The sequence below is a fragment of the Nestor notabilis genome, unplaced genomic scaffold (assembly GCF_000696875.1).
Source record: "Nestor notabilis isolate BGI_N333 unplaced genomic scaffold, ASM69687v1 scaffold6767, whole genome shotgun sequence".
NCBI classification, from domain to species: domain Eukaryota; kingdom Metazoa; phylum Chordata; class Aves; order Psittaciformes; family Psittacidae; genus Nestor; species Nestor notabilis.
The window spans coordinates 2,630-21,775 of record NW_009935045.1 but is presented as its reverse complement, the minus strand read 5'-3'; the positions used below and the strand labels follow the sequence as shown (position 1 = coordinate 21,775).

Below are 19,146 nucleotides of genomic sequence, written 5' to 3'. Positions count from 1 at the left end.
TTTAAAATCCCAAACCTTCTTGAAAGAATACTGTTGTAAAAGTCTGCATCTAGACTAACATGAGTACTTACTTGTGTTTAAACCACAAGCTGCAAAATTATGTATGTTCAAATGTACTAAAATTCATGTGACTCAGTATTTTAAAAGTCAGTAACCCTTTTCACTTATTTCTCACAAAGCACAGAGTGAGGAACTGATAATTAAAGGCAATATAAACAGTAGGCAAGATAAAACATGGCTGTAACATAATTCTTGATTCTTAACTGGCACTTAACACTATTTTCAATTTGACAAATACAGTAAGACGCCTATGTTGACATACATGTGATGCACTTTTATTTATGTAACTGAGGTATTAAAATTGTCTTGAAAAGCAGACATCTAAAGAAGAGAAAATTAGATAAGGAAGAGAATAGTAATCATTGTTTTCAGTCTTCAGAGATTAGTAGCTGTTGGGTTTTTTCTTCCAATATCCTTTACTTACAATTTCCATGCAAAGTCTGTCTTATTCCTCCACTAGATTGGTATCATGGGAAGATGGGAGGAAATCCACCATTTCTCAGCAAGTAATAGTTATGCAGACTTTTTTAAAATGAAGTATAATAAGCTAAAAGTGTGTGCATCTCACACACTGCATATAATAGACTTTTAATATATACACTGTCATTGTACACAAGCATCTTGTATAGACACTGATACCACCTTCACTAGGAAATCAAAAGTCAATAGATAATGAACCTTGTGCCGCATCTTCTCTTCCTCGAACATAAATTTCGCATGGAATCTCCTCCATCACCCTGTCTTCTATGACTTGCTCAGGGCAGTCATGCGCTTGTTTGAAAGTGTAAGTACTTTTCTTGAATGTGCTGTTAAATGTTTTCATTGGCTGAGGCTGCGCAAAGTCATTGCGGAACGGAAGTTCCACGGAGCTGAGGTTTGTCCTGCTCTGTTTTGTATTGGAGGCCTGGGAGCCACAGTGGTGGTCATGAATGCATCTGGAAGCTGTTGAAGGGCGTCTCATTTTCTGGTAGTTTTCAAGTTCTTCTGATAAATCTGCCAGATCTGCAGAAATTTCTTTGTCCCTTAGTGAAAACAGTTCATAATGTGGAGGATCAAATACTTCCTGGAAGCCAGTTTTATTGAAAGCAGTCTTGCAAGCCATAACCTTTTTGCGAGGTTGCTTTACTTGTACTAGAATTGAAATGATGAGAAGTACTAAAACTACCCCTGACGTGATGCCAATGATTGTTCCATGAGTTTTGGTGATTTGTTCAAACAATCCAGATCTTTTCTTTTCTGAAAAAAAAAAAAAAAAAAAGTATTATGATAAGGGTATTATGATTTTTCACATTTCTGATCACGCATTAAAACAAAGCAAGCTGTATTGTTATTGCTGTATAAGTACTGTATTAATGAAATGACTTAATGGCATTAGAGACTAAACGTGTGTCAATGTCATTTCTCATCCTTGTTCAGCAAGTCTAATTCCCTGTCTGCATTAGTGGCTACCACACAGTATTTCAGTGGCAGGTGGAACTCTGTGGCCAGTGTAGGCTGACTCAGCTGGGATGTGACTTCAAGTCTGAACTTCTACCAGAGCATTCCAAGATGTATGAGTTAAGTAATCTTAAACTGACAGCTACAAATGATGCTTCTCTTACCATGTTTTGCTCCTGCTGGTAACATGCCCACTGATGTCAGCAGAAGGAAACCTAGATTTAAAATGATCTCTTTTTTCCTTAAAAGAGAAATTATCATAATAATGATGCAAAGGTGACTGTACTATTTGTTTTTGTGTCTCTTGAAAAGTGAATGAGACTGTCTATTATGGAATTCAGTTATACCTTTTTCAATACAAGGAGCTTTAGCATAGATGTATTCCAGTTTTAACAGTCCAGTAATCAAGTCAGAGGGGCTGGGGAGAACAGACAGAGACAAACCAACCCAAATCATACAGCACTTCATATGAAGTTCACATAGTACTTCATATGAAACACAGAAGATGGCAGCATCAGAACAAGATGGTTTTCATACTAAAAATTCTTATTTGAAGATTAAATTTTTCCAGTTGGATTTCATTCTGTAAATGTTATTGGGCAGTGTTGAAGTCCAGGCTGGATGGGCCTTGAGCAACTTGGCCTAGTGGAGAGTGTCCTTGCCAATGGCAGGGGATAGAGCTTTAAGGTTCCTTCCAACCCAAACCAATCTGTGACTCTATGACTGTCCTAGGGCACTTACAGAATTCTACACTGAGACTCTGCAATGTCCTCTACTGGGGGAGGAAAGCATTTAAGACTATGTTGAAGAAAATACAGTAACCTAGATGTTGCCATATTATGTTCAGATACCTGGCTCCTGGGTATCTATATTATGCACCTAAGTACTCTGCACACAGTGCTTGGAGAGATTCTATAGCACCCTATACTGTTTGAAACAATCCATATACTAAACAGACTCCAAAGGAGTTGGCTAGTAAGAAATTATGTCTGAAATACAGTTCTACTTCAGAGCATTGACTGTACTCTGAGTTAAACTTGTACCTTTAACATGAAGGAGGATATCTCCCCTGTCCTGCTGTAATGGTTTAAACATGCCTAGCTTAGATCTCAGTGTTACCATACCCTGTGGGATGTATGAATTTCAGCGCTATGGCAGTTTTCTCATCTGTGTCTACGTTTCTTAATTCTTGGAAGATACTCTGGTGAAAAAGTTGTCATGCAAAAGGTGACGTCTTCTTCAGTCTCTTTAAATAAATAGCACACAACTGACTTTCCTATCAATTTTTGTGCCACTTGGCTTAGTTCACAGTATGTTCTGGTTTTGGTAGCTATCAGTACTGACTACATGAGAACTCTGGGTGCTGGCAGGAATTTTACACAAGTGTGAGAAATTTCTTTTTAAGGCTAGATATTGCTTATTTGGCTGCAGCAGCCTCCCTTCAGTCTGCCTAAGCTGGCAATATGGATCCAGTCTTCATCTGTCTCTTCATTATCTGCTGTGCAAGTATTACAGCAGAATTTAGATTGTATTAAGCATAAAACAGGGTAGGTTATTCAGCATTGTTACAGCAATTTGCAAATACTGGGAAAGACACTTTCTTCATGCTGCAACACGGTTTTAATGGAATTAATTTTTTAAATACTGTAGTATGTCAGTGAAGTGTGGATTCTAGGCAAGATTCTAGAAAGTGGTTGGTGAAGATGGGAAAGAGATCTGGAAATTGCACTTAAGAGGGAATTCTGAATATTAACAAAGCTAAGCATTGTTTAGAGGATCTCACTTTTACACTGAAAACTTGGGAGTTATGGATCAGCTTTGTTAACTGGAAAGCTTCCAGAATATACCTTGCATTTCAGTATTTATTAGTGGTGTGTATTTTTTTGTTTGCCCCAATCAAAATTTCAGAATATGTTTTTTAACATGTATTTACTAAAAATTTAACTAGGATTCATGTGTTGAAAAGCCATCTGATTTCAAGATTTTCTGTAAAGAAGGTGTTGACCCTTCCTGCAGGGTCAGTTTCTCTTTGAAATGGAGTTTGTATTTAAACCTTTGTGGAGTCATGTGTTCAGACCTATTTATGCCATTCTTTGTCAAAAAAACTTTGACCAACAAACCACATGTGCTCACATGTGGTTTTTTCTTGGTTTCTTTTAGCAAGAAAAACTGCTGACCTTAAATTTATTTTGTTCCAACTCTGAAAATTCAGTGATTGTTGAAGCACAGGTGAACATATTTGCACTTTAGCAGAATAACAGTTTCCTCATATCGTGAGAATTTTTCCTACAAAACCTGATATTCAGACACATTTTTCCTGTAGCTGTGATGATTTAAACAATACTTCTGTGCCCCGTGTTCTAAAAGCAGTGATTTACATCTGTTCATTTTCCGTAAGCAATGACTTCTGCTTTCTAAACAATTCTTCCTACCCATTCTCACACTATATGCAGCAGCTGCATTTACTCTGAGATAGCCTGTGATTAACAACTTAAAACAAGTATTTTAAAATTGTCTTTCTCTTTGAAGACTGTTGCTTGAGAAAGTCTTTTTGTGCTTCAAGGCTTGTCTGTCTTTTTCAAGGTCTGTATCTTTTTCTCTAAAAGGTATTACCTGCTCCTACAATCTTCGCTTCATATAAAGTTCAGAAATGGATAGGATGCAACCTGGCAAGTACTAAATTCTATTTTCTATTAAGCCAACATCCTTTTAAAATAAGATACTTTATGCTGAGGATGAAGTAATATAATTATAAAGCAGTAAGATCAATATTCAAGATGCTTGCACGTCTCCTGAATTTAAATAAACAATTTGGAACACCACCTTTCTGAGATTAGTAGAATAGCTCTCTTCAGCATATTTCCAGGAAAAAGACATTTCATGACTTTCTTGAAAGGCAAACTGACCAGCCTAACTCACAAAGACTATACTTTGGATAATAAAAAATCACCTCTGCAGTGATTTTCATCCCAAGGGTATGCACAGTTCTGAATGCCATTGCAAACTAAAGAATTATTGATGCACATGTTGCTATGGCAGAAGTAAGTGTTGCCTGAGCAGGGAGCTGTAAGATAGAAGAGAAAAAAAACATTAGGAATTTTCAGTAATTGATGCACAGCAATAAACAGTAAATTCCTTTTTTTTTTTTTTAACATGTGTACTCATTTTTTATCTCCATTTCAAACACAAACACTTTTCTTGCACATCACTAATTATTGGATGATTTACTCCTGTCATATGATTTCTAGCAAGGGCATTATCAATGCTACAAAAAAAATTCTTGCTCAAAATAGGTAGCATATAGAGACAGTCACACACCACAGATAATGGAAGAAGGCTTTAACACTTGTCCTTAAAATAATACTTTAATACTTGGCTTTAAAATATTTGGCTTTAAATACTTAAAAATCGTATGCTCACCACCAGTTACATATTTATTCAGTCTGCTGTGCATCTGCTATGTAGATGTTATGAAGCAGTTCCTGAACATACGCATTTTAGAGCCCATTAATACCTTAAGGCAAATCAGATTTCAGCTTGTGGAGGACTGTTTCAGTAATTGCAAGAGATTTCAGTAACTGAAGGCGTCTAAGTCATTCTTGCTTGTGAATCAAAGCTCCTAGATCCTCCTGTTAGAGCTAATGCAGGGATTGCAAGAGTACAGTTTAGCTTTTTATCTGTCTATATATAGTTAGAAATTTGAAGAAATAAATTAACTAGAAAGTTGTCCTAAAGATTTTATGTTTCTGTGAATGTTTGGTATAGCTCCTTGACATTAAAAAATATATTAAAAAATAGTAATAATTCTTTTCAGGATGTTACTTAATATGCATAGGGAATTTTTATGAATTCTGGGCACTGCTCAAGAACTTGATTTTCTCTTTGTCTTTGTAATGTCGTATTTTTTGTGATACAAATGTCTATTATCAGTGGAGTCAGTTATACATTAAACAGCAAAGATACACGGTAGATGTTCTCCTTGGTTTCATGAAAGAATTTACTCTTGAGCAGACTGAATTCTCTGAAACACAATACAAAATCCAAAGTGTAGAGCAGAGGAGGGTGACTAATGCTGAATAAAGCATTTCTCACTCCTTCTGTGAGGCTTCAGAGTCTCAGTGACAGAAAAAGGAGTAGGTAGGTTCTCCTGAATTTGGAAAGAAAGATTGCACAAGCTTTACTTTGTAAAGGATAAATAGGCTTATCATTTAAACAGAATAGCTTAAAAAGGCTATGTATGTAATAGGCTACAATACCTACTGAAGTATTTCTGACTGACATAAAGGAGGATCTATGAAATTTGTGTCCAGAGTGGTTGTCATGGATCCATGTGTATCTGCTGGTGTTCTAGTATAGATCAGTATGGAGTTGTAGTTCTTTTGGAGGCAAAGGAAAAATGATGATGTAAGACACATTCCCTCCATTTCCCTGAAAGGGGAATTTGTTTCATATATTTGGATGATGCATTCTGCTGCTGCTTCTCCATCTGCCAGCAGAGCCTCTATCTTACATTTCCGCATAGTCTCCTTAACGTTTTTTGGGGATGGCTTTTGTTCACAGGTTCGTAAAAATGTGACAAATAGATTTAATTTTACTTTTGTTTATCTGGGTATTACTAAGGCTACAAGTCACAAGGACTAACTGGTTCCACTCCAGGGCTTCAAGGACATAGCAGGGCTCATAACAGCTGCCTAAGACTGGTGCAATGTTCACAGTGTTCTTTGTACCTAGGATTATTCATGTTATACTGAACTGAGCCACAGCAATTCAGTTATACTGCCACAAATCAAATACATTGATTTTTAACATTGCTGTTAGCTGAATTAGTCAAATCTGCAAGCAGCACTAGGTGTGTGTTAGGTGACTGTCATGCACGTAAATCTTTTCAGAAATATTGATTGTTTTCATTGTTGGCTTCAAATAATTACAAATCATTAGTAAGGTAGAAGAGAAAAATAGCCTAATGATCTGGAAATAAGATAAGCAAGGATTCACTTTTTTCAGTTAGAAAAACTGCTTATCACTAGATGATTTAAAAATATATGAAACATTTTTCAGACACATACCTTTCAATTACCCTATCCAATAAAGATGGCATCTCAAGTTAGAACATAAACAAAAATAACCATATACCATTTCAGGTTTTCTTCTGCCAATGACTTTTGAATTGCTTTAAAATTGTAAGTTGGCAAAGTCATCTAGCTTTAGGAGTAGTAACTGTTTCAACCTCTTGCACTCAAAAAACCACCACAAAAAGAACCCCCAAAACCTAAACTCAACAGAAGAAAAACCCAACCCCACTCCAGAATTTGTAATATAAACAGATGATTTCCCTGGCAAAGTTCATAGCATTTTCTAGATTGAAAGCTAGAATAATTTGCACTATCACTAATATCAATAATTGTATTGAAATAAAAGCTATTGGAAAAGTAGTTCTTGATTTTTGCAAGTTGTGAATTGCAGTAAATACCAATTTTAAGCACAGTATCTAACTGTTATTAAATTGCCTCTTAACTAGCCTCTTAACTAGCTTAAACAATAGACTAGTTTGAACCATGCAATTGTTTATTGCACCACCTAGGCAACGTAAGCAATTAGCTATTTCTCTGAAGTCTCTTAAGTCTAACTTTTAGCTTGTGTTAAAATCTTACTGTTTTATGGAACAGAATATAAAATCCACTTGTTATCTGTAACCTAAACTTTTTTGCAAGGTGGTGACGAGGACCCCTTCAGGTCTGGCTACAGACATACTAGTTCTGTCAAAAAAGGTATTTCGACAGCAAATCCGCACTACTTATTCTTCAAGCAGAGCCTTTTGAAAACCTTTGGCACAAGCATAGGTCAGATTTCCTGAAATGGAAGATATGTTTCATTCAGCATTCCCCATGTATCACAGATCTGCTCTGCAGCTCTGAACTTAGTCTACTTTAGTCCTGAAGATGCCACTTATTTTCAGGTTCTGCAATGTGGACGATGTCCATACATGAGGCAACATATTCCAGTAAGTTCAGACAGAAAGCACTTCAAAGAAAATCTGACACTTTAAAGAAACATCTTCATTTACAATGCGAATAAAGACTTTCTCCACCCCATGGGATCCAAACAGAAATCCAGTTTGCATTTACAGCTCTGCTTTTAATACAGCCTTCTTAAATAGTTTGAATTTAACTGTTTATCCATGGTTGTGCAACACAACCGGACTTTGCTAAGGGAGCACGTGTAGGATTGCTCCAAGACACATGCAGCTGAGAAGGAGGTAGCAGCTTAGGTGTAGCTGGAGTGTGTCTACTTCCAGACCCGAAACTGGAGGTAGTTCCAGACTCTGTGGGGTCACATGTGTTCTCTAGCCTTCTAAACATCCTGTGTGGGCTTGGGAAAAGTCTGTTGTGGAAACTGGCAGGGAACTGGCAGATGAGGGCTAGTGGGCCAGCACACTTCAGTAACACTGCTGTCTTTTTTAAGTAAGTCTGTGCTCATCTGTAGAACTCTTTGTGAGAATGACATAGCCTAGGGCTGTATTATTACTGACTTAAAATGAAAAATAAACCTTTTAAGAATGGACTAAAGCCTTTCTTCAGGAACCATGCTTATAACTGTAATAAAGCAAGTATTTAATTTAGATGTCAGTACATGAAGGAAATGGAAACAATCTTTTGCATGTGTTTTTCCTGCTGCATAATATGTAGCTGATGCTTCTCCTAAAATACCTGAAGTACCAGGGAGAATAGGCACTTTAAAATATACTTACGATCCACAAAGGAAGTGAACAGCATTCTGAATCTGCTTAGCCTACTGCCTTCGTCTGCCCACATCCGCACTACACCTGTCCCAGTCTGCAGCATGACATCGTTTGCTACAGTACTGCAGAATTTTGCCTTCAGGTTTTCAATAGAACTACTTCCATCATACACAGCAACAAAGTTTCTTTTGCATTCATTTGAATGCTCCATTTGATAGTCGAGAAATCGCATATAAATCTGTTAGAAAAGAGAAATTAATGTCTCTAGGAAAAGTAATACAGAGAAGACAGTCTTAGCAAATCTTGGAGATGTGTCCCCTTACACATGTGTAACTCCCAATGCACAGCACTTTTAAGCTTACATTTTCTCATGTAAATGTGGAGTATTACTTAAGTTTGTCTTAAGTGACCGTTTTGCTTCAACCCTTCCCCAAAACAATCTTTACTTAATAATTTACTCTGATATGTTTCTACTCCTCTTGGGGGGAAAAAAAAAAGGTAAAAACCAACACACTTGCTGAAGAAAGCCCTGAAGAGCTCTGCTACATGTGCAGCCTATTACTCTAGAAGAGATATGAGAAAAACATGAATGTGCTGAAAGAATTTTAATAGTATTTTTACTGTTTTCTTTCTTTTTAATTCCTAACAACATTAAAATATGAGGGAAGGAGTCTAGTCAGAAAGGCTCTGAAGGAAAAATAAGGAAATTAAAATTTGTTGCTTCAGAATGAAAGCTAATTACTGTATCATAGCACTGTTATGGAAGACACAAGCCATGAAATCAGGAGTAATCTGAGTAAAAACGGAAGCAGAAGAACAGTAAAAGAGGAAGAGTAAGTTAAACCAATCTTAATTCCTCCAAAAGCAGGAATCTAATTCAAGAGAATGCAGCGTATATCTGAGAACATATGCAGCAAGGAAACTGGAAGACCAATATGGCACTTGGAAAATAAGCAAATAATTTATTTTGCTGAAGCAGGAAACATGCAAGATTATAAATCAGCTAGAACTAGAGGAAAAATCACAGGCCTTTTTAATCTCTGGAATGGTTGTATTGGGATTCTCAAAATTCTAGGGGAGTTAAATGAGCTGTGTAACTAACTCACCTAAGCATGCTGCAAAGGCCATCCTTAAACTTTAAAAATTCCTCAAATAGCCATTATTTTGAGAGAGAAGAAATCTATCCATCTGGAAACAGAGGTCTCCTGCTCTGTGGGAGAAGATATGCTCCACCTCTGCTCTCAAAGTCTTCAGTATGTTCCTCAGGTAAGGTGTAGACTGGATGTATTTTGAGTACAGCCTACAGCTACCTCTCTTGGCTGCTGTTACAGGCGCTAAGGACCTTTTGCACAGTGTGCTTTTTCATGCATCTGCCTCATGACAAACATCTCCAGCTCTTGTTTAGCTTGTGAAGCAGGGGAGATGAGTAGATTAATACCACACTTAGTATTTCTGTATTACCTAGTTTTCCTGCCCTTTTGCCATATCTCTCTTTTAACCTCAGCTACAGCCAAAGCCTTTTAAAATTGAATTGTAAAGAATTCACACTAAACCAAAACCAACCAACTTTGTGTGGGGAAATAAAAAAATATGCCCCCCCTAAACACACTTAACAAGCTGTATTGAAAACATGGTAAAATAGCGAGCACAGGAAAAGGCAGGCAACACTGGCACATCCTGACTTTTCCTTTCCAGTGTTTTCCAGAGGCACGTTGCCAGCTCTGTCTCCCCTTGCACACTACTGAAAGGTGCAGCCTGTGCTGTATTATCTCATGCTTCATTGCACTATTGTGTGATTTTCAGTATACATTTTTTTTCTTTCTTTTTCACTCCTGCTGTATTTGTTCTCAGCTGCATTGAGAACCTGTCTTCCACTGATGTCTTACCTCACAAACATGGGTGTGAGCTGTTAAGTGCTAGTATACGGGCTGAGAGATAGTATTTTCATTTAATGATTGACTTCATCTATCTGCTGTGAAATTACAAGGGAAGCTAAAAATAAACTAGGACGCCTTTAGAACTATTCTCTGTATGTGTAAGTATCTGTTACTCAGATTTTAGAAGTCCTTTCATTGCTGCAGTTGTCAATTTTAAAAATTTGTTTTTATTTCAAAATCAAATTGAGGAAATTAAAAATGTCTATGCTTATTTTTCTCAAGAGAATGCACCATAACAGATCTAATGGATTTTATCATCGTAATTCTGCCAGATTTGAAGCTTGAGAAACTACTCTCAGAATACTAAGAATTATTTTTTTGTAATGTTTCAGCTCTGTCATTTAGGATGATGATCTAATCACAGGACTAACCCAGTATAACTCTGCCTTCTGGCAACATTCAATAATTTATTAAAATACTTAAGCACAAGACCTGGTGCACTCCAGTGGCAATGTAGGGAGAAAATGATTTTATTGTTTCTGGAAGAACTGCTACTATTACTTAGACTAGTATAGGGCTCCTGGGAGTTGAGTCACTTCCTCAAAGGCTGAAATATATTAACGAAGTTTTAATTTCTTTCTTGTCTTGTCCTCTTACTACCATCTTTTAAGTTGCTGGTTTTGAACTTCTAATTTGGAAGCTGGTTAACCACTGGGGTACATAGGAAGGCATACACTAGGTTTGTTATCTTGGTAGCTACTGCTTAGAAATAATTTTTAATTTTTATGTACATACAAGCAGTGATACGTGCTTTAATACACATACAGGAGCAAAATGAAAGATGTGTATGCTATATGGAGAAAAAAATATGTATTCTTCAGCGCAACTCCTAAGTTGTTAACCATTCTATGTCTCTGAAACATATAGCTATTGTTTTTTGTTGAACAGGCTATATTTGGAATTATGAATAGAATTTTATGAATAGAATTTTATCTTTCTCCCTGCCCAACAATAAAGCTCAAATTGTTTTTAATGAGCATAAGATAGTGATGCTTTCCTAAGCAGTCTCCAGTTCTGCAGGCACAATCACAAATACCAGGTATGCAGGTAATGTATGCTGATTTTTGGCTAGAACAGCTGCTATGCCCCTTTAGGGCTTGGGCAGAAAAGCTCTAGCAAATTTTACTGTAGCACTTTAAGAGGGTGTGATCCTATAGCTAAGTCAGAAGGGAAGGAGTCACAATTCCTCAGCTGCTTTCAGCTAAAGCTTTTCATTTTAGCTAAGGCTACCGTTGAAAGTGGGGTTTAAGGTGCTGGATTGTGAATTACACTGGGGAGGAGCAGGTACGTGTTCTTTTGACTTTGAACAAAACCAAATTTTCCAATAGAACCACTGGAGGCAAAATTTCAAAATGGGGGCAGCAAGATTTAATGAAATTTATCAAAACTGTTAGCTAGCATCTTTGCCTGCCGTCTTCCAATAAAACCAAAGTCCAAGTCAAATGCCTTGAAAATTGCTGCTTGAAGACTGTTCACAGTTATTTTGTATCTTAAGTTTCAAATACCAGGAAGACAAGACTGTGAACTTGCTCTGTAAATTTAATTCAGGAACAATCCTCTATCTGGATTTCCTAAGACACTCATTTCAGTGAAAGTGAGAAATTATGCAAATCACAGCTAGTGACTATTACCTGTTACTAGTGACTTGGAAACCCATTATATGTTGAATGATATGAATGAAACCCACCTTAGCATTTGGAGTAGCTTTAATTGTCCATATGCAGTCAACTGCTTGTCCTGGTTTTGTTTTTCCTTCTTGTTCTACTTGACTAGAACGTACTATTCCATCAGCTCCTGAGAGCTCAAACTGGCAGTCTAGGGAGAAGATACACCTTGCAGTCAAATGCATTATGATATTAATGTAAAATCTAATATATAAAAAAATTGTTACTGTAATACTAGACCTGGGATAGGATTTAAAATACCTCCTAGGTAAGTGAAGTCAGGATCTGTAATAGAAAGAAGTCATAAATCACATGGACTATCAGTGCTTGAGAATCACTTCAAGTTTTAGTATAAGCTGAAGATTGTATCTATTATTATACCACAATAGAAATTGTTTACTGAATTGATTGCAAGGTACAGAAACATATTTTTTCTTTTAGGTAACATTATTCCACAAAGATTGACCTGATCTGAATAAGGTAATTCTATACTGACAGCACAGATTTCCAGCTTAACACAAAACCTGCTATTTGGTACGTTGTTTCTACATTACTTTCTGAAGTTTTCAGTGAAAATTTTAACTTGTGAACTAAGTGGGGGTGTATGTGCATGTCCCCTTCCATTTTCACAATCTCAAAATATTTTACCACATTCCATGTAAATGTAGAGGAAAGAAAAGGGAAAAAAAATAAAATTGGGCCCTCAGTTGCTACAATCTATTGTGAAAATAATATACAGTTTAAATGTATATTTTAAGTTCCAGCCTGGAACTAGGATAAGTTAGTTTTGAAAGTGATGTTAATGAAATGGCTTTGGAAATGAACTTAACAAAACACTTAAGTACTGACCCTATGAAAACATTTTAGTGTGTTACTTCCAGTGGACCGTTCACCAGCCTTCTTAATCTGAAGAGTTTCCAAGTCTAAATCCCTAGTAAAGTACACAGTTCTATGAGCAGTAAGACATAATCATGTAGTGTTTTCATGTGCTGTAGAAGTAAAGACCAGTTGAGTAAAGGTGACATTAAAAAGTTACGCCTGTGTATACATTTACAGTAGTAGTAAAGCTGACATTTGTATATGGTCTTTTGTCCCATAAGACAGTAAAATGCTGATAACTACATGTGTAGTATCTACGAAGTACAGCAGTCAAGCACTGCACTGCACTGCACAAGGACACGACGTCAAATCTTTCTGTAAAAAGAATGCCCTGCCAATTTTAAGTGGCCCCACAGAGCAGATGTACTTTTGTTTTAACAAAGGCACTGTCAGCATATTATCTTCTCCTCTATACCCTGTAAACTACACAGTACTTTAAGCAAAGAATAATTCTGTTGTCTGAGCTTGTGGGTTGAGAGAATCTAGTTACACTGAGAGCTGATGCTTGAACTATGTACGTATTTCCTCTGGCTTTTCAGAAAGGACATTTAAAATGCTTTGCATCTGGCTGGTAGTGCTACTGCAGATGACCTTCAGGTGTTTTCCTCATAGTATCTTATATTCCTGGAAGATATGCTGTTGAAAACGACAGCTGTTTGTCTACATAAATGCTCCTTCCATTACTCACACTGGTAAAGTACTGGTACGAGTTAGAGTAGTAACAAAGAGGGAAGTTGGTAAAGCCTTCAGCACAAACAAGATCAATTGGCTTCTCTAGCAAACTGCAGACGTGCAATTTCCTTCAGTATATTACTTTCCAAAGTGGTTTTAGTTAAGTATGCTGTAGGAGTAGCAGGATTGAGACTCTAACTATCACATTGTCATTTTGCCTTCATAAGCACTTAGGATGAAATACAGCTCTAGCGGGCCAGCATGAACACATCACAGAATTCCATGGGAGTGGACAGTCATTAACTTGGTCAGAATGTTAGGCATCTTTACCTGGTATAAATGAATACTTTGCTTGAAATCCCTTTCCTTCCAGCTCCTCATCAGAAGTAAACTTGATCCACATAAATCTCCCTGTTGACCTAATTAGTGCAGGACTTTTCAGACCACAGTAACGATTAATGAGAGGGGAGAAACCAAAGGGTCCATCTCGAACCTCCAGATGATCAAAGCGACATTCAAATGAAGGTTCTATGTAATAAGGTTCATCGAAGGTCAACTCAATTCTCTGTCGTGGAGAAGCTAGACAGAAAAAATAGAGCAAAATATTAAATGAAGATCTATATAAAAAACAAATGAAGACATGAAATAATGAACAGACAGGTCTCCAAGACAGCAAGATAAAAAAGAGACTGGAAACTTCTCAAAATACATCTGGCAGTCTGTTACAAAACCTCAGATATACTGTAATAAAAAAAAAATTATTGTGTAGGAGATCCTTTTTCATGGAATTTTTTTTGCTTGATGATCTTTATTGTTGAAAATTCAGAAATAATATAAATTGAATTCAGCACATGTAACAGACAGATACTAACATATATGCAAAACTATTCAAACAAGGTTTAATATTAAATATAAATTAAAATCAGTATTCTGTGAAAGCGAAGTACATTAAAAAAGAAAACTAAACATTGAGGTATACAGAGAAGAATGGAAAAGAAAAAGATATGAAAAACTACTTACTGGTACATTTCCAAAACATCAAGCCCAAATTTGGAGATCCTTTGGCAGGAGACATCTTTTACTAAAATATTCAGAGAAGTGTAAATGCTTTATATACATTACTAATATGCAGGTGTCAGTCTAACATCAGGACTTGGATCAGACCCCTGTGTCCTGAGGACATCAGCTATGGCTACTTTGTGACCAGACTTCCACATCTGTAGTTCAGAACTGTGACTTTATATTGTACGAATAGCTTAAGTGCTTCTTGTTTCTGTCATCTATTAAGCTACATGAACTTTCAGATACTAATTGGTTACTTAGAATGACAGCATTAAAGAACCACATGCTGTCTGCTGCTTCTGAATGCAAAAAGGATTTAGTTGTACGTCTCTAACACTTTGTTTAGACCTTATAAATGAGTTTAAAACATTTGTAGCTGCACATATTGGCAGAGTTGTGCAGGAATATTTTAGCTAGAAATTGTGGAGGACCTTGGTCTCATTCAAGTAACCATAATTTTTCTGTGTAAGTACTGTGAGACTTTGTGCCCCATGAAAACTGCCTCGCATCAGGGAGATCCAGCAGTGGATCTAGTATGTCCCAATGCTGAAGATGGACACATCTGCTCCCCTGTACCCTCACTGGCAGGAAAGAGGCAGAACATCAGATGTGCATGCATGCAAGCAAAAATGAGGGTCTGTGAACCACTAGTATATTGTACATACAAAACCACACTGAAATGTTACTTGAAATATTTCAATTAATTGATATGAATCTGATCATTAAGCTAACGTTTTTAGCTGATTTCAGTGGGTTTTGGGTGTACTCTAGTAAGAGGAAAAAATAATTAGTGTGTCCCAAGTCTTGTAGCCTTTACCCAAGATATTCTTGTTGGAATGTGGTTTTATTCTAGTTAATGAATTTTTTTTGTCCTCATCACGTTATTTTAGTAGTGACCTCCACAGTGCTAACAAATCTCTGTATTTTTAGTACATTTCCATGGCAGTCAGATGTGTCTTTTTTTATTAATAAAGGACAGCATAAAGATTTTCTGCTTGTGGGATACTCTTTGGATAATACAGTAAGATCTGGTAAATGCTGAAGACAGTCTTCATGAATCTTTCGCTTTTTATTATCAGTAATATTGGAAGTTATATTAAGATAGCAAGTTAGAGTTTTTATCTTAGTAGTTCTCTGTCTTCATAGATTACAGTAGACCTGATGCTGCATTTTCTGGCTGTGAGGGTATGTATTATTCCATACAGCTAATTCCTGAATGATTGCATTTTCTATTAATGTGTTGTTATTACTTCAGAGAGCAAATTAGTTTCTTGTTTAACCAAATGACTGCAGAATTGATTATTTACCAGTATGGCTATAGAGTATTTGACAGTATAGTAAGATGACACAGTTTTAACAGTTCAAGATTATCCAATGAACAGTAAGATTACAATACAACGAAAGAGAAATACAGCATGTACCTTCTAAGATATAGATGCACTCTTGATTTGGTGGGTACATGTTAGGGTAGTTTGGTGAAGCAAAATGTCCGCCATTGCTTGTCCGTACCCAATTATCACACTGGGTGGGAGGAATACGATTCGTGCCAATATTTTGCCCACCTTAAGTGGAAAAAAAAAGCGGTCAAATAGATTTCTTCAGCAAGCATGCAAGTTTGATTTTACAAAAAACTAAAACACTGATATAACCCATATCCTATAAAAGAAGAAAGTACTTTATTTTGGTTGAAACCCCTCTTACTATGTTGCTTGCTAATATCTAGCAAGGAAAATCTCATATTTAATTTAGTGATGTGATATACCCTAAAGAGATCACAGTTTTAGAATACCAAATATGTTGAATAATCCTTGGGAAGGGAAGAGAGGGAGTGAATTCTTTTTTTTACCCAAGTCAGTTCAGACTTTTTGATGCTCTTCTTCCTAAGTCGAACAGAGTGGCTGCTGATACAGCAGCATTATTTTATGGCTTATGTCTTCTCCATTCCTACACAAATAATATAATCAAAAATACTCGTTAGCTTTTACTATTTTTGCCCTGATTCCAGATTATACTGAAGTATATGGCCCTTAGGATAAACATCTATTTACAGTATTTTTTTTAAATACAGAATGCTTGTAACAGAAAAAATTATGATTTGTAAAATACACTAAATATATCAATGGTAGCTAATAAAATTACTAGCAATAGGTAGATTGCACTGGTAGCTAAGGGTCTCATTTAAGATCAAAGCTCTTCTGGATGTTCAGGGAAATATGGTCCTTGACTGAGATTATGCAGTTTACCAAACTACTGCACCATGCTGGACCATTTGCAGGAGCTTTGTTAGTTCAGATTTCCTTATCCAAAGAGAAGTTAGGAATAGTATGATCTCAGACATTCTTCTCAAGTACCTTTGGCCCTTCTCCTTTTTATCAGCAGTACTGGACTGAGTATGACACAGGGTATGTGGTTTCTACTAGATTTTTCCTAATTCTTACAGGGTGATCTCATAACGTTATTTACATTTACACACTTTTAATTTGCAGACCTTTGAGTGGGAGTCCATGCTGATATAGGTCTTGGCTGCCTCCAGTAAATTATATCACCTTCCACTGGTATCTTGGCAGCTTTTGGATTTATAGGGGTGAAAACTCAAGTCTCTCCTGCAGAAACTGTTAAAGGAAATTCTGTAGGTGTCAGTTCTAGGAATTCTTCTCTCCTAAGCGTGGGTTAATCCGCATATAAGAAAATAAGGTTTGTGAAACTGATGGCTTCCCCACTCAGCAAGCTTCAAAAATGGTTGTGGGTGGACTATTTGAAAAGCTTATCAGACACAGAACACATGAATTTCTGTGGTGCTTTTTTTCCCACTTCTAAGGTCTAAACGCATAGAATTTTAACTGGGTAAGTTCTTTGTGACTGAATGGCTTTGTTCAATTGGAAAATAAATGTAGTAAATAGGGGGAAAATTGAAAATACTGGAATTTATATTGGTAATTTAAGAGCTATTAATATCTGAACACAAATACTTTCTATCACATATTACTTATTTAAAAATAAGAAAACCATTACATTTTTTGAAAGAAAATCATCAAACCAAAATTGTACCTTGTGTCTTCTGTGCAACAGCAATCCCTTCCACCACAAAGATTGTTACTAGTAACACTGATGAGAGAAATTGGACGGGAAAAACATCAGTAATTCATCAAAATTATAGACCATTTTCTGCAGTCCTGATTCATGTATATCCTAGAAATCACTAACCACAACAACTTGGAACATACAAAAATACATAATGCATTTATGTGCATTTCAGCTTTAGGAAACTAGTGCATTCTAAGTGCGGTATTGATTTTTCCAGGTTCCTTAAGAAAGCGTATATAAGAATAGTAATCTTTATTGTTTGAGGAACTTCAAGAATATTTTCTAGATTATCTACTAATTTGCAAGCATTTTATAAAACTATATGCACCTATCTGTTATATAACTTTTATATCCTGAAACAAGATGCTTTTCTGCTGTATCAAACTATATTTATTCTAAACCTCCATTTGTGTAACCTGTACAAATGACTTCTTCAGCTTCCAAGAAATTAATTAGGACCACAGGAGACACTTCATGGTCTTACCCTACAAGGACTATAGGTGCACAACAGAATTGTGCTCATGAGACTGGTGGTTGAGATGCAGTCACTGATTTCTGCGACTGATGTGGCAGTAGAAAACAAGCAGACACAAGTTCTTACAATGAAGAGACTCTGAGCAGTCACAACAGCTAGGATATGGACACTGTTAGGATGTACACTGCTGCAAGCACTCGTTTGCTGGAGTGTTGTTAGTCTCAGGTGTTGACACACTAGTGTTTTCTAGATTTGAACTGACTAAATATTAGACTTGTTAAAGATTGTTATACTCTTTCTTCTAACCCTCTTTCTTCCTTCCCTACAAAGAAGCTGTCTAGGTGGTTTTGCATTTGGCCTTTACTTTACGCTTACGCTTCTCTTGCCCCCAAGAAGCACTGGTCTGAACAGCATGTAGTGAAGATTCCATATTCCACTACTCATCAACAGTTACAAAGCAAGTTTAATGTCCAGGTTTTCATAAAATGCTTTGTCCCCTCATATTATTACGGATTACCAGGAAGGGAAAAGAGAATGTAGTAGAGTATATTAATTCTGCCAGTCTTCAAATCTTTCATTTGCTTCTGTCTTGAGTATCTCTACAATTCTGGACAGGTACTGGAGAACTCACTAAGCACAGCACTCTGTTCTGCACAGGAGCTGGCTGAGAGGACATAGGATACAAGTTATAAAATCCTGATTGTCCTTGAGATGGTGAATAGAGAGCAACTACTTATTGTCTTTTCCAGTACAGGAACCAGGGGTATCAGGCAAACCTAAAATGAGATTTATTTTTTTTTTTAATGCTTATACTTCATAATACATCCTTGAGGTCGAAAATTCTGTTTCAGAAATCCCTTAACTCATAAGTTGTTGGAACTCTGGGATACTATTTGGGGAAAATACAATCTGCCCTACTTTTGTACTCTTTCTGCTTTTCCATCTCTGTGAAAGAAGAGATCCAGGCTAGATTGACATTTGATTTGAGATGGTGTGGCCTTTCCCATGTTCTTAATCCTCTTGTTAATATTAAGTCAGACAGGCATAGCCTTACCACTGCAGAGAAAAAAAAAAAATCAGCAGAAATTTTATTGTTACATTCAAGAAGTCCATTTTATTTTCGCAGTCTTCCCCCAT

General features: G+C 36.5%; 1 protein-coding gene across 1 annotated transcript; it reads right to left on the bottom strand.

The window, feature by feature from the left end:
* Positions 1–633: 633 nt before the first annotated feature.
* Positions 634–17,555, bottom strand: NETO2 (neuropilin (NRP) and tolloid (TLL)-like 2; the record flags this gene model as incomplete). Its single annotated transcript, XM_010017624.1, has 8 exons — positions 634–1,296; positions 4,448–4,561; positions 8,246–8,474; positions 11,861–11,988; positions 12,078–12,122; positions 13,719–13,967; positions 15,872–16,012; positions 17,499–17,555. Coding segments are annotated over 8 exons (1,544 nt in total), but the record flags the coding sequence as incomplete, so codon positions are not given.
* Positions 17,556–19,146: the final 1,591 nt, after the last annotated feature.